This window comes from Sceloporus occidentalis, unplaced genomic scaffold (assembly GCF_023333645.1).
Source record: "Sceloporus occidentalis isolate IW3139 unplaced genomic scaffold, rSceOcc1.0.p SCAF_5, whole genome shotgun sequence".
In the NCBI taxonomy this organism is placed as follows: Eukaryota; Metazoa; Chordata; class Lepidosauria; order Squamata; family Phrynosomatidae; genus Sceloporus; species Sceloporus occidentalis.
The window spans coordinates 80,175,262-80,199,984 of NW_028316985.1; the positions used below are offsets into that span (position 1 = coordinate 80,175,262).

General features: G+C 38.8%; 1 protein-coding gene across 3 annotated transcripts in view; it reads left to right on the forward strand.

Moving 5' to 3' along the window:
• The window catches only part of LOC149312363 (cadherin EGF LAG seven-pass G-type receptor 1-like), a 187,744-nt gene that overhangs the window by 130,438 nt on the left and 32,583 nt on the right, over positions 1–24,723 (forward strand). For all 3 annotated transcript variants that reach the window (XM_089524468.1, XM_089524469.1, XM_089524470.1), the window contains exons 9-22: positions 2,013–2,179; positions 7,094–7,279; positions 7,857–7,970; positions 9,473–9,647; positions 10,761–10,902; positions 11,400–11,520; positions 13,272–13,455; positions 14,447–14,548; positions 15,684–15,778; positions 16,113–16,322; positions 18,272–18,455; positions 20,739–20,882; positions 23,224–23,425; positions 24,054–24,221. In XM_089524468.1, the coding sequence (XP_089380594.1) occupies positions 2,013–2,179; positions 7,094–7,279; positions 7,857–7,970; positions 9,473–9,647; positions 10,761–10,902; positions 11,400–11,520; positions 13,272–13,455; positions 14,447–14,548; positions 15,684–15,778; positions 16,113–16,322; positions 18,272–18,455; positions 20,739–20,882; positions 23,224–23,425; positions 24,054–24,221 (2,194 nt within the window). The remainder of the gene's footprint in view (positions 1–2,012; positions 2,180–7,093; positions 7,280–7,856; positions 7,971–9,472; positions 9,648–10,760; positions 10,903–11,399; positions 11,521–13,271; positions 13,456–14,446; positions 14,549–15,683; positions 15,779–16,112; positions 16,323–18,271; positions 18,456–20,738; positions 20,883–23,223; positions 23,426–24,053; positions 24,222–24,723) is intronic.

A 24,723-nucleotide genomic window follows, 5' to 3' on the forward strand; every position in this document is an offset into this window, starting at 1 on the left:
GTAAAAGATTCCATTCCATGAAGTTTTCAAACTATATCCAGCCAGGTGGAAATCCAAATAAGTGTTTTTAAGAGCATTTAATGTCGATTTTGTACCTCTTAGAACATTTTAATGATGCATATGTGCATATAATTATAGAGGAGGATAAAGAATGCTGTTCTTTCAATGAATGTGTATGTGTTCCGTTAAGATTTCCTGCATGAAGAGGTTATGAATACAGACCAAGAAGTTGAAAGCTAATTTTGTCACAGTAAATTTAATCCAGAGAATAATGGCATGATACTGTGTATGCATTACAACATGCTGTCATTGTTAACAACTCTATTAAAAAGGGATTATACTCATCCATTTTACTCTGATTTCAGGCCTTGTTATGGGAAGAAAATGGTTTGGTTTCCTTGGTGGACAGTTCTTTATTGGGAACTGGACAGGGAAGGGCTAGACCACTTAGAAGCTTTCATTACCATTGACCATGGTGTCCTTCTGAGCCACCCTGCTATAATGGGACATGGAACATATCCACATAACAGAATTAAAGCAGTTTAATCACCACTTTAACTTTCATGACTTCATCCTTTGGAATCCTAGGATTTGTAGTTTGGAGAAGTATTCTGCATGGTCTGTCAGAGAGCTCTGAGCAACAAATCCCAGGATTCTGTAGGATAGAGTCATGGTAGTTAGAGCGGTGTCAAACTGCTTTGATTCTGTAGTGTGGATACATCCTTTGAGGCACTGTTTTGCAGTGTCTCCATTCCTTCCTGGAAAGAAAGCCCAGAAAATTTCTGTTCAATTCCTTGCCCACTGGCCTGTGGAGTCTATTAGGACTCTGTCTTATCACCCATGTTATTCAACATCAACATGAAACCACTGGAAGAAAGTCTGTCTGGAAGTTTAGAGTTCAGTGCTGCAGGTGTGCTAATGGCATCCAACTCTATGTCTTCTTTCCTTTGAATTCCAGAGATGCTCTTTTTATTCTAAACCAATATCTGTCACCAATGATGCAAACATATTCAGACAAGACCCTCTGAGGAGAAAAGGCAAATCATGGAACAGGGATACAGCTTGTGCTAGATGACATTACTCTTCCTCCAAAGATAAAAGTTAACAATTTGGATGTGCTCCTGAACTCAGCCTAGAACCTGGACACCCAGATTTCTGTGGTGACCAGGGGACCTTTCACACTATACAATTACAATGCCATGATTCCACTTTAATTGCCATGATGCCATTCTATGAAATTTGGAATTTGCAGTCTAGGGAGCCCTGTTCAGAATTATTAGCCAGAGATCTCTAGTGCCTCACCAAATTAAAACCACCAGTATTCCAGTGAAAGTTGCTATAGCAGTTAGAGTAAAATCAAAGTGCTATAATTGTGTAGTGTGAAAAGGTATGAGAAACAGTGGCTACACCTCGCAATGATTCTGGATGGTACAAAATGGCCTTCATATATCATTGCTAGTTCCAAGACATCTAGTAATTTAACTCTTAAATCTTTCCCTTGACTCTCATGGTGGGAACAAAATCAGTGAACAAGCTACTCAGTGGCATACAGCTCAGGAACAGCAGATATAACACACCCTCTGGTTGCCAGAGGCTCAGAGCAGGGAGTGAGTCCATAGGATGGCACTTATCATGCTTAATAGTGTAATGTGAAAGGGTCCAATATGGTACTTTGTGGATTTAGAAATTTGTCAGTCTAATTATGTGCTTATTGAACCTGTTCCTAAATTTCTCAATAATATCTGCATTTGTCCAAACAAATATCTTTCAAGCTTACAAAATATTAAATTTTAGATTTTTGAGATGTTATAAGCCGATTCCTAGGTTACCATATGTAGGAGTACTATGCTACTGTTGAGAATTTTAATGTCTGTGGTGTTCGTTTTATATCAATAACAGAGAATTCAATGTGGAAAAATCTTGTTTCTCTCTCCTTCTCATTCCACCCCTACATTTTAAAGCTTTTGTTTTAATTTTTTTATTTTGGTTTTCCCTTTTGTACTTTACTGCAGTCATGCCTTTTTCTCATCGTTTCACTGGGGAGAGCATCATCATCTGGAGTGATCTTGATATCACTATTTCTGTACCATGGTACATTGGTCTCATGTTTAGGACCCGAAAGGTTAATGGCATGTTAATGCAAGCTAATGCAGGGCTGTCATCCAAGATCAGCATTCAGGTAAGTTATGTCATCAACACAGTATTTTTAAAATTCCATTAAATAACAAACTGCAAAACTTAAGTTTAAATGTTGATGTTTGTCCTAGAGTGCAGGAGCACAAATCTCAGAGCAAATGTAATGAGAGATAAGCAAGGACTTTTTGTTGTGCCTTGTATGTGGCACAGGCAGGGGAAAAATAAACATGATATTATGCTTCTACTATTGCATCCCCTACCTGTCAGCCAGCATTGCTATTCTAGATATTGAGGAGTCTGGTGGGATTGTGTCCAGAAAGACTGTGGCCCATTCACTCTATACATTTGTAGTGCTTTTATTCCACTTGAGCTACTATAGTTCCATCCTATCTTGGGCTTTATAGTTTGGTCAGGCACTGGAACACTCTTGCCTGCTATTCAGAGTGAATGATGCCTTCAAGTCAGTTGCTAAAACTATACAAGTCTCGGGTTGAGTCAGTGTGACATTTATTACCAAGTCGAGTCCAAGTCGAGTCACTGAAGTGACTTGAGTCCAAGTCAGTTGACTCAAGTCTACATCACTGATACACTTTCTCCTGAAGAGTATCTCTCTGGACTCAAATGTATACAAGAACTACTAGCCTGTTGCTAATACCTCCTTTCTGTGCATGGTACTTGTGTGTGTGGTGCACTTCAAACTTTCTTGGAGGAAACATATTATTTTGGCCCTTTTCAGTCTAGTTTCAGGGCAGGATGCAAGACTGAAATGGCCTTAGTTGTGACTGATGGCTTATTCTTAAGGAAGGATAGGTGACTGCTGTCCTGCTGATCTTCTTGGATTTCCCTGTGCCTTTTGATACCACTTTTGCATTTTGCAGCTAGTGCAAAATGCAACAGCCAGACTGCTCACCGGAATACCATATAACGCTGTCATGTAACATTGGTCTTAAAAGAACTGCAGTGGTTGCCAGTATGCTTCAAAGTAGTGGTGGTAGTAATGCTCTAACTGGCATGGGTTCTTGATGTTTGAGAGAGTTTCTCTCACTATGTACATTGACCTAAAGATTGAAGTTTGTTGGATGGGCTTCTCTTTGTTCCCTCAATGGGAACAATATGGTCTGAGAGTACATGGCAGAGTGACGTCTTAGCTCTGTCATCCAAATTGTGAATGCCATTCTTTCAGAGGCCCAGTTAGAGCCAATGTTGGCTTGTTTTAGGCATCAAGTAAGACATAGCTGATCATTAAATCTTGGGAAGCCTAATGGATTTACAGTGGACCCTTGTTATACGCTGTGGTTTGGTTCCAAGATCCCCCGTGTATAACAAAATCCATGTATGCTCAAGTCCCATTAAATATAATGACATAGCAAAATGGTGTCCCTTATAAAAAATGGAAAATCAAGGTAAATTTATACTTTTTTGGAACATTTCAAACCGTGTATGCTTGAATCCGTGTATAAAAAAATCCGTGTATAAGAAGGGCCAACTGTACTCCAAAATGAATCTGTCCTGATTTTGTTTGATATGCTTTAAATCTTGTTAAAATGTTTTTTAAGTGTTTTCAATTAATTTTTATTTGATTTCATTTGTACACCGTCATGAGAGTTCATGGTTGTTTATTTATTTAGACATGATATGAGAGGGGGTACAAGTATTTTAACAAATAGATAAATATTCACAAAGACTATTTGCCAGCACAGTCTTACGCATGCTTACTCAGAGGCATTGAGCATGGTAGCATTTCCCCCCCAGTATGTTTAATTTACTGCAAGTTCTTGAATTTTTTTATTGTATCAGAAAATGAAGTTGGGTAGCTCTGGTAGCAAGAGAAAAGATTTTACATAAATATTGCAGGGAATTTGAACTACGTGGCTTTGCAGGCAGACAAATCAGCCAAAACCTACATAAGAAAGGTCATTGGTTCAAACTGTTGTGAGTTACCACATATGTTTGTCTCTAACACTTGCTCTTTAACATTCATGTACAAACTAGCCAGTCTAGATCTTATTTCTAAGATCCTAATCCTTTGTTTACCTCCAGGTTGAGTAGGTGTTATAGCAAGGTCAGACAGAAGCTAGTTTGAAAACTGCTGGTAGATCTCAGGATGATTTGTAATACATCAAGGGTTTCAGATTCCCATTAGTTTAACAATGGCGAGTAAAAGTCAAAGGGTTTAAAAAAAATCCCTCTGCAGTCACTACTTCAGTGGTTAATTGTGTTACTTGGATTAATTGTGCTAAATCTTCAGCCTGTACAATAAGAAACTTAATTGGTTGCCTTTGACCCACGTTTTTGTGCCGTTCAGCTGACTACACTTGAGAACTCTTTGTGGTAGAATATCTAATTTGTAGTAACTCAAGTGTAGTTTTGTCTTTATATATCCAGTATTTGACACATGTAGAATAGTAGATACCAGTAATTCTCTCTCTCTCTCTCTCTCTCTCTCACACACACACACACACCTGGCTTTGATTGATGGATCTTCAATTTCTATTTAAAACACAAAATAACTCGTGTCACAGGGTATCAAAAATTGATCAGAGTTCAACCAGACCAGTGCAGAGCAAGTTCTAAGCAAGGCAGGCATGTATTAGCCAAGCAGCACAGGAGCAAACTTGTTTTTTCATTACTGGGGATGCAGTTTGTTTGCTTGTTTCAACAAATACAGTATTTGTTTCAGTGGGAAAGAAATTACCTATTCAATCATGATTCTGGCACCTTTTCTATTGAGAACAGAAACTGCTCTCCAACTGCCATGCCTTGGAATTCCCCAATTTAGGATTTGCCATTTGCTACTCATTTTTATGGTTCTCGCGCTGGAACGGGTGGGACATGTTGAGAACAGAACGAGAACTCGATGAGAACCAAGCCGTGCAATAACATCCGCTCCGTTCCGTGCTCATTAGGAGCCCAGAACGTTATCATAACGCTGTGTGATAAGCTTGTATGTTTTGGAAGTTTAGATATTTGAAACACACATGTGCAGTTCGAGGTCCTCCCATGAGAGCAGCTCTTCTCTCCCTTCCTAGCCATTTCCAAGTAGCACAAACCATGATGAGAAATTGAAATTTATTTTAAAAATACCTGAAATGTATTTAAAAATAAAATATCAACTTACCACATTTTGTCATTCTCTCTAAACAGCTGATAGGGTTTCTAGCTGAAAGACTACAGGAATCAGTGTTACATGGTTCAGCATAAATATCAAAAGATTTCTTCCTTCAGCTTAATGGAAAAAGTCAAAACCTTGTGTCCAGATAAGGATTGTCACAAAGACCCCCTTCTTATTAAGAGAAAAAGACTTATGGTGGCATCTGCACTGCAGTAATGATGTAGTTTACACCTCCTTAACTACTGTGGCTCAATGCTGTGGAATCCTGGGATTTGTACTTTATTACGGCACCAGAGCTCTCTGTGAGAGAAGGCTAAATATTTCACAAAACTACAAATCCCAGAATTCCATAGCTTGGAGTCATGGCAGTTAAAGTGGTGTCAAACTACAAGGAGTCCTGGTGGCACAATGGTTAAATGCTGGTACTGCAGCCACAGTGTTGTAAGTTCGATCCTAAAGGAGGGCTCCAAGGTCCACTCAATCTTCCATCCTTTTGTAGGTGTGGGACAGACCGCCCCAAAAAGGTGGTCTGCCAATGGCCTTTTTCCCTCCGGTGTGCATCCAGAGTAAAAAGAACCCCTGGTTTCTTTTTGCGCCACCCTAGTTACGTCGTGAGTGCTCCATTGTGAGTGCACCATAGTTACATCATGAATGGCGGCATCCTGTGTACACGGGATGCCACCATTAGTCCGCCTCCGCACATATTAGGGTTAGGGAATGTGTGATTGGTGCGTGCTCCATAACCCTAGTATCACCAGGAGCACGCCGCTTTATGGCGGTATATACCGGCCCCTAGGTTGATAAAATTAGTACCTAGCTTGTTGGGGGCAATTCGCTTATACATTTTATACTGCTTAGGGAGTGCTAGAAATCTACTTGCCATTGCTATAAACTACATTATTTCTGCAGTGCAGATGCAGCCTATATCAGTATAATCTTTCATTTATCTTCAGTCAGCCTTCATAGGTCTAGGGCAAACAACATCTGGGACAAACTCAGGGCCCAGATGTTATTTGACATCAGTTTTCTTTGACATCAGTTTTCAGAAGCCTCAGCCAACCTGCTTCTTGATCAGGGATTCAGGAAGTTGTAGTCCAACAACAGCTAAGGACCCAACTTTGAGAACTACCACACCAAACCTATGAAAAATGTATGGATTTAAATTTTATCTCATAAGAGGTTATGCTCTCACACTGTTCTTCCTCTAATAATAAGAATATCTGCTTGGATGTAAGAGGTCACACTATTCTTGGGCCTGTAGATGTTTCAGGATAGGAGAAATTGTGTGTTATGGTACTGGTAATTAAAACAACAAATTTGCCACAAACCAGCCATGCTACTGGAATAACAGATAGGATACATATAGGAGTCAGAATATAGGTTTCAGTTTATATTTTAGATATATATTTTTTCAGCATATTTTTAAGAACAAATAACAACATAATCTAGGAAGCTGCTCAAGTGTTGGCACTCTTTACAGCCCAATTGGATGCAAATGTAGCACAGAAATATGCTTGTTGTTGTTGTGTGCTTTCAAGATGTTTCTGACTTATTGCAACCCTAAGGCAAACCTATTGTGGGGTTTTCCTGGCAAGATTTGTTAAGAGGAGGTTTGCCATTGCCTTTCCCTGAGACTGATGGCATGTGATTTGCGCAAGGTCACCCAGTGGATTTCATGGCTGAGCAAGGAATCAAACTTTGGTCTTCAGAGTCATAGTTGAACATGCAAACCTCTATGCCATGCTGGCTCCTACTGAAATATAGGCATAACTGTTTGTATGTGACAGAATAATTAAACAGATTTTTTAAACATCAGTGAGAAACAGTTATGTTTGTTTTTAACAGATACTAAATAAATATGTGGTGTTTGAAGTTTATGATGGCTTGAACCAAGTAGCCAGTTTGACAATGACCCAGTCTCGAGTCAGCGATGGCGAGTGGCATCATTTGCTAATAGAACTGAAGAGCTCAAAAGATGGCAAAGACATCAAGTACCTGGCTGTTGTGACTTTGGACTATGGGATGTATCAGGTGAGGGGATAATAATGGTAATAATAATGTTCTACTCTACAGAATGAGACCAGATCAGTCTCATTGCCATAGTATCTCACAGTAATGAAGAGCACCAAACCAATGTTATTTCTGGTTTTCATCTACTGCTGAAAAGATCATTTTTCTCCCAAAGTGCATAGTAGAGTAAACCATCAGACTAGATCTCACATTTTTCAGCCCCCATCCATATGCTTCACATTTGATCCCATAAGAAAATTTAGGTCAAATTTGGTTTTTATTATGTGGCTGAAGAATTATTTAGGGAAGAAAAAATAATAGCTTGTTTGAATCTGCTGTACAATTATTATTTTATTGGTTTTTATTATTTTATATTGGTCAGTGACTGAATAAACAGATTGAATAAACAGTTGGACTGAACTAGAAAGTAAAAGACATTGTATCCTTTGGAAATACTTCCTTATCAAAAGCACAGTGTGATTAGCTTCCTTTACTAGGCTTATTCTTGGTTATTTTCTCCCCAGTTTATCAGTGAAATATTGTAACTGAGAATTCATAGAAAAAGCAACAGCCGCCTTTAATCTGTTCTTCTTTTCAGAGCACTATAAAGATTGGAAATCAGTTACCTGGACTAAAAATGAAAAGCATTATTGTGGGAGGCGTCTCTGGAGATCACGTCTCTGTTCAGCAGGGCTTCTACGGCTGTCTCCAGGTGAAAATTGAATGCAAGAAAATAAGCTACTCTTGACAGCATTCTTGTGTCCTCAAAGAATAAGCTAGTGAGGGAGGAGTGGCAAAAAAAGATGTGATATCAGTTTGTTTTCTGGATCTCTTTTAAAAATGTTTAACCCTATTCAGGCTTCCCTGTAGCATGGGGTTTAGCTCATCCAGTAGTTTCAGTGTGTACAATTGAATGTACAATGCCCATCTCCTGGCAATTACATGTGTTCTTTGCATGGACATCAGAGGATGGCAGTACATGTTGTGTGCAACATGTCAGGTGGAGCTGTTCAGCCTGGTTTCCTCTTAATTTACATGTTCAGATACATTTACATCAGAAGTAAGCAAGTTCTGGAGATCCAGATTTTCTATGCTGGGAGCTTCTAGGGCTACACAGACTACAAAAAATGTGGGGGGAAATGAGGGGAGAAAATAAAAATGGAATTGGTTAAAGGTCCATTTCTGGTTTTGAAAAGCAGCATTAAGCATGTCTCAGAGGGCTTTAACCTATTTAAAACGTGAATAGTTGCTCTCGGGGAGGGGTATTCAGGAGAGGAATTTACTCTTTCTTTCTTTGATGAGAAAAGTGGCAGTCCAAAGAGTGTGGATGGGCAAAAATAGCCTTGGAGGGCACACAATTTAAATAAAGCCTAAATTAGCTTATCTAAAAATATTTAAGCACTGAACGCTGGCATGTATAATTTATGTTATCAAGGGAATAAATACAATCTTGTTTGAATCAGTGGGACCTGTAGGACATAACTATGCATTGGTGTGTCCCTTTAATTTTAGCTGAAATTAATCTCATAGTCAGCTTGGTTGTTTGCTTTTTTTAAATGTTTGGGTTTTTAAAAGTAGGTTTTAAGAAGTATGGTGTCTGATTTATTAGGGCCTCTCAAATGATTTAATTTCAGTGAAATTGGAACTTGTCACATTTATATTATGACTTTAGAGGATGTCTGAATCATAATGAGATGCTGCAAGCTGGTCTGTCCCCAAGCATGGTTGCAAAGAGGCATTTGGAAACTGTCATTTCTATTTTCCATTAATCATAGTTTAGTGTTTCCCATGAATTAGGATTCAGATTGAGGGGTTTTCACTCTCTCATTATCATTTAGGCATCCTGTAAAATCATAATTTAAAAGTGATAAGATTCTTTACAAGTCCACGTCCTGGTTAGTGCTTACTGTATCTGTTTCAGCAGCAAGCTTCATAAGCTATGGTTTGAAGTTTATTTGTTTCGAACCATGGTTAATCTTAACAACAATTTTCTAGTCTGCCTAACACAACAAGATGGGATTAAGCAAAAATGAAACCTTCAAAACTCCCAAAAGATGGGAAGAAAGAAAGGGAAGAGAGAGCCCAAGCTCTTTGCAGCTCATTCTTGCTATGGCTGTGATTTAGGTTGTTGTCCAGATTTTGTGCAGTTGAATCTTAATGTTAGAATATTGTGTTGATATTACCATTGTTTATGCCCTTTTCTCACCTTGTCAGGGAGTGAGAATGGGAGAGACATCTACCAATGTAGCTACATTGAACATGAAACAGGCAATCAAGATTAATGTGAAGGAAGGCTGTGAAGTGGACAATCCCTGTGATTCTAATCCTTGTCCCCAGCACAGCTATTGCAGTGATGACTGGGACAGCTATTCATGCATTTGTGACCCAGGTAATAACGGTTTAAAGCAATGAAGACATAATAAGGCTCTCCTGGATGCTAAAATTCTGTGGTTGTGAATATTTTAATAGAATTTTGACAGGGATTCCAGAGTTGCCTATATATAACCACATGAAATCAGCAAGTGTGCATTACTGTCATGAAAGGTGTTCTTTGTATCTTTCTATTTGCAATCATTATGTCTTTCTGTTGTATCTTTTCTATAGCTTTCATTACCTCAAGTGTTAATTTTTAAAAGTATTATCCTTTGTGGAGTGGGGGTAGCTTACAATTTATATGAAAAGAAAAAAATTCTCTTCCAAATTATTTTCAGTTTTAAAACATTTATATTTGAACAGTTCCTTACACTTGCATAGATTTATGTTTGCAAAATGTTGAGGATCTTCTCCCTGCTTTATTCATGAATTATCAATTAGCAACACATGAGACTGAAATACAAAATAGAATTTCTTTTGTTTATATTGCAGAAGAGTTTCAGTTGTTAACCTTCTTCATCATTAAACCCTCAGTTTTAAAATCGTTTTAATCTCATCTGGGTCTTTGTGTAATTCATTTTCTTTCAAACTGGGTTTTTCCTTTGAAACTAATTTCCATAACTTACATGTTGAGCATATACACATTTACCTCAGAAGTAAATCTCAATCATTGTGTTTAATAGAGGGCTTACTCTATAGCTTAGCATAAGTTTAATTACTATGTTTTAATATCATGTTTACAATAGGTTTTACTCCCAGATATCTGCATAAGACAACAGTCTTTGGATATATGTTTCATTTTTTTTAGTTATTTTGTTCTTGTTGGGTATATTGCTTAGTTATTTTTTAAATGTGCAAAGGAAAAGAAATATATTTTAATTAACTTCTTAAACATTTTTTTAAATCCCAATGTGTAGTTATTTAACTGTGGGGTTGCTAAGTATAGAAAAGTAGTACCTTTCTGTATACTTAACTCTATCCTTTTGACACAGTCTTGTGGAAGGAGGAAAATTTACTGACAACTCAAGAGGTGTTATTACTCTGTAGGTTTAAAATAGATTATCTTCTGAGACTCACAAATCACAAATTATACAGTGGTTGCTATATGTCTATAACCCTGTCTCCCCAGGGTACTTTGGGACAGACTGCATTGATGTATGTAGCCTGAATCCATGTGAACATGTCTCCACTTGTATCCGTAAACCAAGCTCTTCTCATGGATACACCTGTCAATGTGGGCAAAGCTATTATGGACAATATTGTGAAAGCAAGTAAGCAAATTATACTATTGTTTTTTCCTTTACAGTCCCCATTCCATCTTGCCTTCTGCTGTTGGTATAGTACTAAAAAAAGGAAAGATGCATTAAGCCAACAAACACTCCCCTCCCCGCCCCCGCTTTTTAAATTTTATTTCAATCTACCATGTACAAAAGCATGCAAAAAGAAGGTATCTGTAACACTTCACAGCTTCATGTATAATCAGATGTTTAAATACTGTCATCATCTTTATTGGAGATTATGGCTCATGATTGAATAATTTTACTTTACCAAGATAATGCAAGTCAGCATGTCTTTAAATTTTTAACAGAAAGAAAGGGTAATTTAATCCTATTTGAAATGTTGAATCCCCACCACTGTCAGTTTACATATCAAAAGCAACTACAGTGGGACAAGCTATGCCTTACTGGTTTCAGTGCAAGAGAAGAATACATTGTCTTTTCCAATAATTCCAAAACTTGCTTTATTTTTGCTTTATCCTTTTTGGTAGAATTGATTTGCCTTGTCCCAGAGGCTGGTGGGGAAATCCTATTTGTGGGCCATGCAACTGTGAGATCAGTAAGGGATTTGATCCAGATTGCAATAAGACTAATGGAGAGTGTCGGTGTAAGGTAAGGGAACATATGCTTATTTTTATGAAATCTTTGTTCAGGCTAGAGCAGGGCAAGGAAACCTTCAGATCACAGAAGATTAGAGCCTAAACTATCAGTAGCTACAGGTTTTGCCCTCCCAAACCCTTGCCCTTCCAGAATGAATAGGAGGTCCCATTATCTTTACCAAGATTTCCCATGGCCACTCAAAGAAGTCTATGCTGTTATCTCCCATTCCTGATTCCATACAAAAGTTGATCATTCTCCATATCCCTGTGTGGAGGAAGGCTAGAGAAAGCATTCTGGCTGTGTTCCAAGCTGGGTAGATGCAAGGAGATCAGACTGGGTTAGACTCTTCAAGTGATGAAAATTCTCCATCTGGCACCTGGGACAAGGACCTAAGACAATAAAGTACATGACCATGGTCTTGGCATTAGGGAGATGGACAGATAACCTAAAACAGTCTAATTTGCAAAGCCCATATGGGGGTGGAGGAAAGTGGACCCCATCCAGTTTATCTTCCTCATGCTTGGGCTAGAGTATTTGTAAGTACAGTTACAAGCAAATGTAATTAAAGGATAAGTAGGTAATCATAGAATAGTAGAAAGCCAGCATGGCATAGTGATTTGAATGTTGGAATAGACTCTGGAAACCAGGGTTCAATTCCCGCTCAGCCATGAAACCCACTGGGTGACTTTGGACATATCACATGTTCTCAGCCTCAGGTGAAGACAATGGCAAACCTCCTCTGAACAAATCTTGCCAAGAAAACCCCATGATAGAGTTGCCTTAGTCAGAAATGACTTGAAGGCACACAACACACAGGCAGAGTAGAATAATAGAACCATAAAGCTAGGAGGGAATCATCTACTCTAAACCCCTTACAGTACAATACGTCTGCAGCTAAAAGACTCCAACCCCGATCTAAAATCCTTCAAAGAAAGAAAGCCTGCCACATGCCCCAGGTAGTCCATTTCACTGTTGAAGAGCTCTTATTCTTAGAAGGTTCTTTGAATGCTTCGTCAGAATCTTCTTTATTGTAACTTGAATCCATTGGTTTAGGCCCTGCCCTCTGGACCAGCAGAAAACAAGCTTGCTTCATCTTTTGTGTGATGGCCCTTGAAATATTTGAATCCATAACGTATAATACATGTTGTAATTTCTTAATTTTGTCTCAGATCCTATTGTATGAACCTGGTTTTAACAATTGTGCTTCAAGAAAAACATGTTATGTTTTCTTGGTATTTACTAGGTAAACTTTAACCAGTATTTCAGTTCCGTTTGAGCTGGTTTAACAGACTATAGACATTGTCCAGGTTACTGCTAACTCTTCTGATCAACAATTAACACAGAACATAATGGATGAATACACACACACACACACTATTAGCACCTTTGTATCAGCCAAATGTATGTTTTGCATACACATTCAGGGCTAACCCACATTTTAATATTATGTGTGAAGAATGTGGTGGTGTGAAGAAGTGTAACTTCCACTGTCTTTTTAAACATGGTTTTTCTACATACAAAAAATAAATATTTGATGCTGAAGTGCACAGAACACTTAATGGAGCTCTTTGCCTGCACCCCCCAGCTGTTCACGTGATGGAAAAACAGGGCTGAACAGTAAACTAATGTGCAGATTGAAACCATCTTTCTCATGCCCAAATCTTTTGGCCACTGTCTTCCTTCTCCTAAGTGTCTTTAAAAGCCCTAAAAGCAAAACTTCCTGTCCATTGCTCATCTCAATGAATATGACTTTCTTTTTCCAGGCAAACTATTACAGACCACAAAATAGTGACACCTGCTATCCATGTGACTGTTTCCCTTCTGGTTCCCATAGTCGCATCTGTGACATGGAAACAGGACAGTGTCCCTGTAAAGCAGGAGTGATTGGCCGACAGTGTAATCGCTGTGATAATCCCTTTGCTGAAGTTACTGTTCATGGCTGTGAAGGTACTTCCTTGTTCTTATGCCCATTTGGTGTGTTTGAAGTTGTTTACTATTATGAACATACTTGGTCATCCTTGAACAGGGATCAGAATCTGGTCCTCCATAGGGGTTGGCTAAAACTCCCAGAATTGGCCAGCATAGCACGTTCTGAAGAGTTATGGTCATTCCATGAGTGGGCAAATTCTAGCATTGCTGATTGGTCTATCTGTCCTTTTCTTAAGAGCTTTCTGCCTTATAGCTTTTGTATTTTACCATTGTCTGGATTTGTTTTTATTTTGTTTTGTTATCAACTGACTTGGGAGTTTATCTTGAACAGTATTATGAAATAAAAATTTTATTTTATTTAATTTTATATAAACTATAATGAAACTTATGAAGTATGAGATGTATGAAACATTTCATATAAATGCATAAAATATAACGAAGAGCTGAAGTGCTTTTCAGAATACCTAGAGAGTACTCATTCTTAATGGACTTGTTTTACTAAGGCACTGGCACTTGGCAAATTTGATGTAAGGAAAATATATGTAACGTGCCTCCTTAATGAAGAATAAATTGCTTACTTTTTAAAATTTATATCTCTTTTAGAAATATGTGCCTCGGTTTAGAAGGGTTTGTTTTTTAAAGGACAGACAAATTCTACACTGTCCTATAAGATATTGCTTTATCTTTTGTTTTTCTTGTAACTGAAATTAGCTGATTATGCTAGATGTTATGTCAGTAACCAGTCTTGCTTATTTACTGTGACAAAACGCCCTATTCTTTGATAATCTAGCATAATATGTAGTAATATTTGTCCTAAACTGGGGTGGGGAAACATGTGGTCCCTGAAGATTTGTTGGATGGCAAACCCTAGCCAACACACCTAATAGAGGAGGAGAAGGATGAAAGTTGTTCCTCACCCCTGCCCTGAGCAACACAAAACATGTTTCTTCTGTCAATTCAGTGCTGTTATATTGTCAGAGGGAAAAATACTTTCTTTCTCATCATGCAGTGGTGTATAATGGATGTCCCAAAGCATTTGAGGCTGGCATTTGGTGGCCACAAACAAAATTTGGACAGCCTGCTGCTGTGCATTGTCCCAAAGGATCAGTTGGTAAGTGGAACAGATAAGAAACTAAGTGTTATTGTAGCCTAAGTACCCCCCACCCCACCCCAAACACTCAGAAAGTTAGGTTTATACATAGAAGAAAATTATCATCAAAATATAGCAACAAAAATTCAGGAATGAACATTTTAATCTAATTCCAGTTATCAAGGGCCATATTTAAATGCCCATTTAGGTAACACAGTAGTCCAGTTCAGGTGTACAAAGTCATGGGTTTGAAGAGGGGTCTGTTTTCTACACATGGAGGCTCTTCATGTTAGTCAGAACTTGGGTCTTCGCCTTCTGTGTGGCTGAATAGAACTGGGGGAAGCTGATAGTGTCAATGTCAGTGGGGACAGTGAATCCATTCAGAGTTTTCCCCTTGTCTTCAAAGGAGCTATCAAGAGTGCTGAATTTTGTCTTTAGAATAGCTTCAGTGCCTTAGTTAGAGGCTTTAAAATTCAGCTGAAACCTGGAGTAAAGTCACTGCCTCACTGATATGAAAGAAACCAGCCAGACCAATAGAAGAAAGAACTGTAAAAATACTGTAGATAATGAAATGGCTGCAATGTGGGGTGCGTTTGAGGATTCAGGAGGGAGTCCAAAAGTCCTGCTGAAAATACAATTAGAATATTCTCTTCCTTTTATGCTGTAATACATTGGGCCCTCTGTATTGAGGGGTTAGCCATTCGCAGATTGGATTCCTGCCCCATTGGTGTCAGTGGCGGCACATGCACGCAACCATGCCAACATAGCCACATGCACATCAGCATCCATTAATGCTAATTGGGCTTGAGGTCCCACATTATTTGTTATCCATGGGGGGAGTCTGGAACCGAACCCCTACCAACATGGAGGGTGGATAGTATTGTTAAATGTTTTTTAGTGTGAAAGATTGTATAAGGTGACATGTCATGCAATTTATATCATAAAATATTAACAGACAGACTTTTATTCCATTGATAGAAGATTCTGTATCAGAACAACAGCCATGTTTAAAAATATTTCTGATTTATTTTACTTTTAACTTATAAGAAATACTTTTCTTTAATGCATCAGAATGTTATACCTTTTTAATTTTCTGACAAACTAAATATGCAACAGTCAACCTACACAACTCTTACTAATTGATCTTCTTTTTAAGGAAATGCTGTCCGGCACTGTAACAGCGAAAAAGGCTGGCTGCCCCCTGAACTTTTTAACTGTACAACGGTTGGCTTCATGGATCTTAAAATTATGGTAGGAACAGGAAGCTTTGAAAGAGGGGGATGTTTATGGAGTTACTTATTGCTTCACAGTTCTTTAGTATCTCTAGAAAAGTTGCAGGGTATCATTTCATTTTAACTTTTGTCAAATGAGTCATTCTCATATGTAGGATTGCACACATCACAGTATTGCCACACTAAGGCCTTCATTGGCCTTACATGTGTCCTCTTCCTCCAAGTGCACACATATATGAGTACATACATGTGTATTATAAATATATTCCATTAAAATCTTTAACAATGATTAGATGGAGCTTCTTTGCTGAGTTTGGACTTTTGTTCTTGTTTTCTGATTTGTTTTGCATCAGAATGAGAAGCTTCTGCGCAATGAGACCAACATGGATGGTGACAAATCAGTACAGATTGCCAAAGTTCTTCAGAATGCTACAAACCACATAGGCTCCTTCTATGGAAATGATGTGCGAACAGCCTACCAGATGATGATCCGGGTATTGCAGTATGAGAGCCAGCAGCAAGGGTTTGATCTCGCTGCAACAAAGGATGTGGACTTCAATGAGGTATGAAATATTGAACTGATTTTGAGAAGACACTGGTTGTTAACAATGGGCCTGTTCAGATGGGTTAGATAGGGCTGGGCGTCCACATGCGCCCAGCCCTACTATCAGCGCCCATGTGCCATCAGAGTGCACCCCCATTTAGCAACTATTGGTAAACTGAGACTATTGTACTTTTAACATACCATGAGAAGACCTGTCTCACTAGAAAAGATAATGATGCTTGACAAGGTAGAAGGCAGTAGGAAAAAAAAAAGACCACATTACAGGTGGATAGATTTAGTCAAAGAAGCCATGGTCCTGAGTCTACAAGACCTGAGCAGGGCTGTTGAGGACTGAGTGACTTGGAGGTCTCATAGTTTGATAAGGGTAGCCATAAGCTAAGGTCAACTTGAGAACAGTTAACAACCAACACAATGCACTGGCCCAGTGGTGTGCAGTTTCACCATAATAGCTAAACAATTTTTGCGTGGAGATACTGCATGTATTTGTCCTACACACCAGTACTTATTCACTGTGTTGAACAGGATGGTCAGGAACTTGTTTTTTTGTCCTTACCGTTTGGGTGCTGTTTAATTTAAATTACATTCAGAGCATGGATCCCAGAACATAGGACATAGTTGCATGACTGCTTATCTCAAGGGGTCAAGGGTAGTGTCCAGTTTGGTGAGGACAGGGTTTGAAAATAACTGGTTTGGCTTAATTTGCTATTAACTAATTCACTAATTAGTTGCCCCTTTATTGGTTAACTACACTCATTACCAGAACTTTGAAATAAATAATTTATTTCCCCTTTCCCCAGTCAGACATGACTTACCGACACTTAGCGCTTTCCACAAATTCTAATACTCATACTCAACCAGATTGTGGGATTTATAGTATAATGCATGTAGAAAGTGTCTAGTTCAGTAAAACAACTTTAAAATGACAGAAAGAGCACTTTTTGAAGGATCCAGTGGCAAAATGTGTGACTAGGCGGGATTATGCCATCTTCTGTAAAATCCATATTTTTTTTAATCTAATGTTTCTACTAATGGTTGATTATTAGTGCCAAATCTTAAACTTAAAACTTTTCCAGTTACAACAACATTTCCTCCCATTATACATACTGACAAATTAAGTTTCATACCTAACATTTCAGGCTCTGAGTGGGGTGAAACATATTTCTTGTGCATCACCACCGAGCAGCAACAGAAAAGGAAGTAGCCATGTGCCTTTAACAATTCACATTGGGAGGGAATGTTAGGGGACAAACTGGGTCAGTACCACGAGCCACTGAAGACTTACTTATCCTAGTTGACAGTGCCTTGTTGACATGGGAGAGGACCTTTTCTGCTTTGGCACCCAGTTATGGAATATTCCATTTAGAGGCACTAACACTATTTTCATAGTTATTTACTAAACCTTTGGGTACATGATTCACTTGTCCACAAGTGGTTTTAAATTGTTTTAAACTGTCCAGATTGATTCTATTATAAGCTGTCCTGAGATCCTGATGTAATGTGGGGTATTAAAGTAATGCTGATGATGATGGTAATGGTAAAGGTAATGGTAGTAGTAGTACTAGTACTAGTAGTAGTAATATTAGCCCATGTGCACTCTGCACCCCTTGTACAATGCTGAACCAGCGCCCCCTGCTTCTGTGGTCATAACTGGATATTATTTCTCTTCCAGCTCCCTGGCCACATCTGGTGCTTTACAAGCAGGTTCCTTAGTGTGGATTGGCCATTCTAACTTTAGATGCAATGAAATGTGTACAATAAAACAGTCTGAATTTGACAAGTGCTTCCTTTCACCCCGTCCCAGTATCTTACAAAGTACAGTAGACTGGGGTTGTAGTGTTTACTTTGCATGTTTATTTGTTTGGAATACACTTTTTGCAGCCTATTTTTAACAGAGAGTACTACAGTTTTGCTGATTTGTACATAGCATATTTTTCCTCTCTTTCCTAGAATATCATAAGAGCAGGTAGTGCTCTACTGGAGCCTAGCACCAAAGAGCATTGGGAGCACATTCAGAGGACAGAAGGGGGCACAGCGCATCTGCTGAAACATTATGAGGACTATTTCATCAATGTGGCAAAGAACATGCAAAAGACCTACATGAAACCTTTCATTATTGTTGCCACAAACATGAGTAAGTTGCTGCCTTGACAACTATCTTTCTTCTGTCAGGTGTGATTTGTTAATAGCTATAGCCTTTAGTCAAATATTTGGTTAGACTAATCAAGTTTTAAAGTTTTTATCATCTTAAAGAGCGTACACAGATAATTGTATGCAAAGGAATCTATCTTGTAGCACCTTTGAGGCAAGCTCTGTCACAGTTAATTGTATAATAGATACTAGTATTGTTATTACATTACATACATGTATTTTAAAAACTGGAGATGTCAAATACCATCTTTAAAAAATTCCTCTCCCTCTTTCTTTTCCTGTATGAGGGGATCACTTTGCTAAGCTACCTATGACACACATGTGCAATTATCTAAAAACTAGGTGTGTGTGTCTTCTTTCAGAACTACTGTATTGAATTATTTGCAGATTGAATCAGGAGAGCAACATATGAAAACTCATGGTTAATTGACTAAAATTTCTTTGATAGGATGATTAAAAGTCCAATGTCTCAAAATATCAGATATTGGTCTTTGACCAAACATTCTGTGTATAAAATCAGGAATGTGGAACTTGTTGCTCTCCTGAACTACAGCCACAATCATGCCTTGTCACTGCCGAGGCTCATTGGAAAGTTAGAATTGGAGTCACATGGGTTCACAAATCTGGCATGAATCAGAGCAAAACAGGAAAGTCTGTGTCTGTCTTGTCTCCCCTAAATGGGTTTTCTTTGGGTGATTTTAATTCTATCCATGCATGAATAAAATAAGAAAGAGGAACTTCTGATCTGGAAGGCAAACAAATAACCAATCTACGACATGGGTATCATAAGCACCATGGATTGCAGCAGTATGTGGTATGCCCTTAAGGAAAGCCTTACTATGGGCACATTTAGGCCAACATTTTGTCCTGTTATCTTGGTTCACTGCACTGTTGCTTGCTTTCAACTTCAGTAAAGTAGAGTCTAAGCTGCACCAGGACTAGTCAAGGGGCAAACTTTAGCCACTACTGTTTTACACTTAAGTACCAGAATAAACATGTCTGTTTGGAGAAGTCTAAGCATAATGCTGGGTTCTCAGAGATAGACAGTATCTCTTACTCATGATGTAGACTTGAAAATCAGCACCCACTCAAACTAAAGAGCTGGCTGGCATCCCAGAGCTCTTATGCTCCCCCTGCCCATCCTCCACAGTGTCCCCAGTTCAGCAGCTGTAGACTGTGAGACAGGAAGGGCAGACATAGGAGGTGAAAAAAGACTTCAATACTACTTTAAAAGTAGACTTGCCCTTCTCTAACTTTGGAGGTGAAGAACTGCTTTGCAAATGTTCAGTGGCAACAAATATAGTGCCTGTTGAAGGACTTGACAGAACCATGTGAAAGAGTAAAGGAGAGCTGCCAAAGGTACAATTGGTATGTGATCTGGAGGATTCCCTCAGAGAGTAGAATTTTGACTCCTTGAAGTGTCAGAAAATTGTCAGTGACTTCAGTTATTGGGGAAAGGGATTAACTACAGGTAACTAACTAGTTTTTTATGACCACCTTTAAAACTCCACCAGATTTTGAACAGCAGAGTAGGTTTACAGCCTCAAACACCTTAATGTTTTAAGTCAACCTTGTGTGTTAAAATACAAGTAATAAATTAGGCGAGACACTCTTCTAGCTACTCACAGTTTTTGACCAAATCAAAGAATTCAGGCAGGTATCTTACTCGAATATTTTTCAGAACTGCTTCTGAGGTGTCCTAACTCCTCAGAAAAAAAAATACAGTCAGCCCTTGGTAACTGCTGGGGTTTGGTTTCTGAACACCCCCCCCCCCCCCGGTTGATGGCAAAATCTGTAGATGTTTAGGTCCCATTAAATACAATGGATAGTAAGATTGTGTCCCTTATATGAAATGGCCAAATCAAGGTTTGCTGTTTGGAATATTTTCAAGCTGTGGGTAGTTGAATCCATGGATAAAAAATCTGTGGATACAGAGGGCCAACAGTAAATAGTTTGGTAATTTTTCCCCAATTCTGTATTCTCATCGTAAACCATAAATATAGAAATTGTATTGCTAGAAGGAGTCATCCAGGTAGGCAAGTGATTGTATATTTATTTATTTTTAGTGCTGAGACATACCTTCTTAAAATTAACTGAATGCTTTACAGCCTTAGATTCACGTTTCTTTATAATACCCTTGTACTTTTACTTGTCTGTTAAAATCTTGAATGTACTATAGCATCACTTGGGGTTTGAACTTTATGTGCACAAGTAAGCCTATAATATACACATATGTATTACAGCAAACACTTTTTATTCTTCTTAGTTATTGCTGTTGACATCTTTGAAAAGTCCAATTTTACGGGAGCTAAAGTACCACGATTTGACACGATTAAAGAAGATTATCCTAGAGATTTGGAGTCGTCTGTTTTGTTTCCTGATACTTTGTTCAAATCTTCCAACAGAAAAGGTAGAGTGCTACTCCAGATGGTTTTGGGAACTTCTCATAAAATGAAACTTCTAATAAACTGTGAAGGAGATAATCTATGCTGTCCAGGGGTTATTAGGTAAGCCTTAGAAGAGGCAACACTTTAGTCCATGATTATCTCTATATAGTTTAATACAACCAGTGTGGTGTAGGGGTTTGAGCATTGGGCTATCACTCTGGAGACCAGGGTTCAAATCCCGGCTTGGCCATGAAAATCCACTGGTTGGCTGGACAGGGCACACTCTCTCAGCTTCAGAGAAAAGCAAAAGCCTCTGAAATAATTCTTGCCAGGAAAGCCCCATGACCAGTTCACCTAAGGGCCGCCATAAGTCAGAAATGACTTGAAGGCACACAACAACAAAATTTCCAAAATATGTCTCAAAATATGGTTTCATGCTCTAGTACAGGGGTAGGCAACCTATGGCCCACGGGCCGGATGCGGCCCAGCAAGGCCTTGGGACCGGCCCCAGCCCGGTCCTGCCGCCGATTGCCGCCGGAGCCTTTGGCCTTTCGCATGAGAGTGTGGGGCCTTTGGCCTATCAGGAGGAGGTGGGCAAGGGGGGGCAAGGGGGGAAATTGTCTATAGAAGCCTCAGAAACATGCATTTATATTAACATTTTTTAAAAAAATCAGCAAATTTTTTTGCATGTCCCCATTTTAAAAAAAGTGTCCTCCATTTGAAAATGTTGTCCTACATTTGTCCCGGTTTATTTATTTATTTATTTATTTATTTATTTAAAATTATTTAATTATTTATTTTTTGGCTTCGGCCCCCCAGTTGTCTGAGGGACAGCAACCTGGCCCCCGGCTCACAAAGGTTGCTTACCCCTGTATGATCAATAAACTGTGCATGTAGGTGCATGTGAGATAGTTAGTGGCTGGGGACACAGAGATGAGGAATAACCAGTAGTGTATTTAAGTACATCTCTTTATTTCCTATGTAAATAGATGGCTGCAGTTCATATAAAGCAAAATGGCAGTTGCACTTGGAGCTATGAAAGTCCACCCACAACTTCTCCATACTAGGTGGTTTCTATTAATGGGCATTGTGGTGGAGGTGTAACTTATGTCTATGTAAAAGATGACACAGAGACAAAAGGCCATATGCATATACATGCAGCCATATGTCATAATAACATACATTTTGCTACTTGTCAAAGGGCCCATGAAAAGCTGGTGTAGGACTTATGCAGTAATAAGAATAAGAATATTTCTTACCTGCCTCACCACTTGGATCAAGGTGGGGAACAACAATGAATCAACAATGTGCAACATCAATTAAAACACATTAATTAAAACATGCAACAGTTTAAAAGGACCAATAAGACATAAACATTTTAAAACAATAAACATTTAAAATTCATCATCTAAATTCACAATTTAAAAATTATCTGGATAAGCCTGCTAGAAGAGATTGGTCTTCTATGTGGTTTTAAATTCGGACAGTGTATTCAACTGTCCAGTCTCTTCCAGTGGATCATTCCACACTCTAGGGAATGACCTGTGGACTGCAGTAATAAATACATTATTGTCTATGTGCAAGATGAGTATTAGACAGAAAATGGATGTTCTTCCATCCACAGGTTTAAAAAACAAAATTCACCTAAGAATCATAAATATGAAACAGTTACTTTGATTTAGCACCCATAACTGTTCTGTGTTACTGCTTAGTCACAGTTATTTCCCCCACCCCCAACTACCTTTCCAAGCATCAGTTACATGGGGAGGAGGAGATCTATTCTGCCAGCAGACAGAGCACAGGTGAATGACATTTCTGTCAGGTTGCAGGACGGTCAGGCCCAGGAGATTATACTTAACTAAATAGCTGATGACGACGACAACAACAACAACAAAGATATATTACATTTGTATTTCTTTCCTGCCTCTCCTCGAGGCTTGAGATGGGATACAGCATGTTAAAACACAAACACACAATTCAAAATACAAGTCCCAGGATTCCACAATATGGAGCCATGGCATTATTAAAGTGGGTTTCAAACTGCCCTAAATTCTGCAGTGTGGATGCAGTCTCAGTTTCCTTTTGAAGTTCCTTTTGTTTGAAGATGCCTTTGATGGCTGTTTGAGGTGGAAAATGTAGAAATAATGCAGTTTGACACCACTCCAAGTGATATAGCTCCATCACAGGATTTGTAGTTTTGCAAGTCTTGTCTGCCAAAGAGCACAGTGGCCAAAGTTTATATGAGTCCTTTTACATTTACTTGAATTTTATAGTCTCATAATGTATGTCTTAAAAGTCACTGAATAACAGAATGTCTTAAAAGTCACTGAATAACGGAATGGCATTCGTTGGCTTCATCTTCAGCAGTTCCTACGATGAGACCTTCAAACCATAGGTTGCCTGCCAAGATGGGAGATGAGATTTTCAAAAGCAAAAATATACTTGCCAAAAGAAAGCGTCGGCACCCAGAAGAGTCGAACCAGCATGCTGTTGCCATTGTAATCATATACAGAACACTAGGGGAATTTCTGCCTGAGAACTATGATCCTGATCGAAGGAGTTTAAGGTAAAATTTAATAAAGTGACATCAGTATTTTAGGAACTGTTAGGTTTCTTAGCGTCAGTTCACACATACCTGGATATCATGAGATTGCTCATTATTTGTTGGCTTGCAACAAAATGTGTACAGTTACTTAGATGAAAGGCATGGTCTGATGTTCTGTCCATGTTTTTTCCCCTGTTTGTAATGGTTCAGTTACACAATCTGTTATTTGATTGCTGCAGCCATGAAGTGATGAAGGTACACATTTGAACTGCCACTTTAGAATTCATTTTAGTACTTCACCTATCACTGTGTGCCAACTAAACAAAATGGAATGGGATCCAGATTTATGTGTGTTCAACTGGGTTTGTAGAAGTGGGTTGTCCATCCTCCACATCAGCCTATCCAGCACCTTTGAAAACGCTATACAGAGATCAGGATGGCTGCTGAATGATGTGGTCTGCACAGTGGGAAGAAAGGGGTTCTTTCAAATCAGGTAGAGGGATTTTCTGCAAGTGAAAGCCCTCTTGCTCACAGATCCTGGATACATGGCAGATCGTTGATTCAATCCAATGGAAGATGCTCATCTGAAGCTAGTCACATTATTATATAACTGTACATCTATATTAGTAATTTTGTTTTGTTCTGCCAGGTTACCCAGTCGACCCATCATTAACACCCCAATAATCAGCACAATAGTTTATAGAGATGGAGAGTCTTTACCAGATATTCTGGAGAGCCCAATCACACTGGAACACGTCATGCTGGAAACTGAAGAGAGAACAAAGCCAGTTTGTGTATTCTGGAACCACTCAATTACGTATGTTCCCCAGTCTGCACTGTTTTTAAAAGAGATTTTATTGTATGTGGGCATTCTGTTGATATTCATTCAGATGGTTTAGTAAAAAGGAAATAATTGGTTCACTACCTAAATAAGAAGAGATTATCAGCTTTCAGACAAAGACATGGTCCTAGTACTGAAAGACAGAGATGGTTTGTGATATCCCATATATCAGTGATGGCGAACCTATGGCACGCGTGCCAGAGGTGGCACTCAGAACCCTCTCTGTGGGCACACATGCTGTCGCCCTAGCACAGAGTTTGCCAGAGTTTCTTACTAGAAAGCGAGAGGGACGTGGCACTTTGCAATAAATAAGTGGTGTCTGGGTTGCAGTTTGGGCACTCAGTCTGTAAAAGGTTCACCATCACAGCCATATATGAACTACGTATTTGCTCAAAATCTACAAAAGTTGGCAGCAAAAAAGCCAGGCTATAGTAGAAAAAATTGTTATTAATATACATGAATTATGTAGCACTTGCTT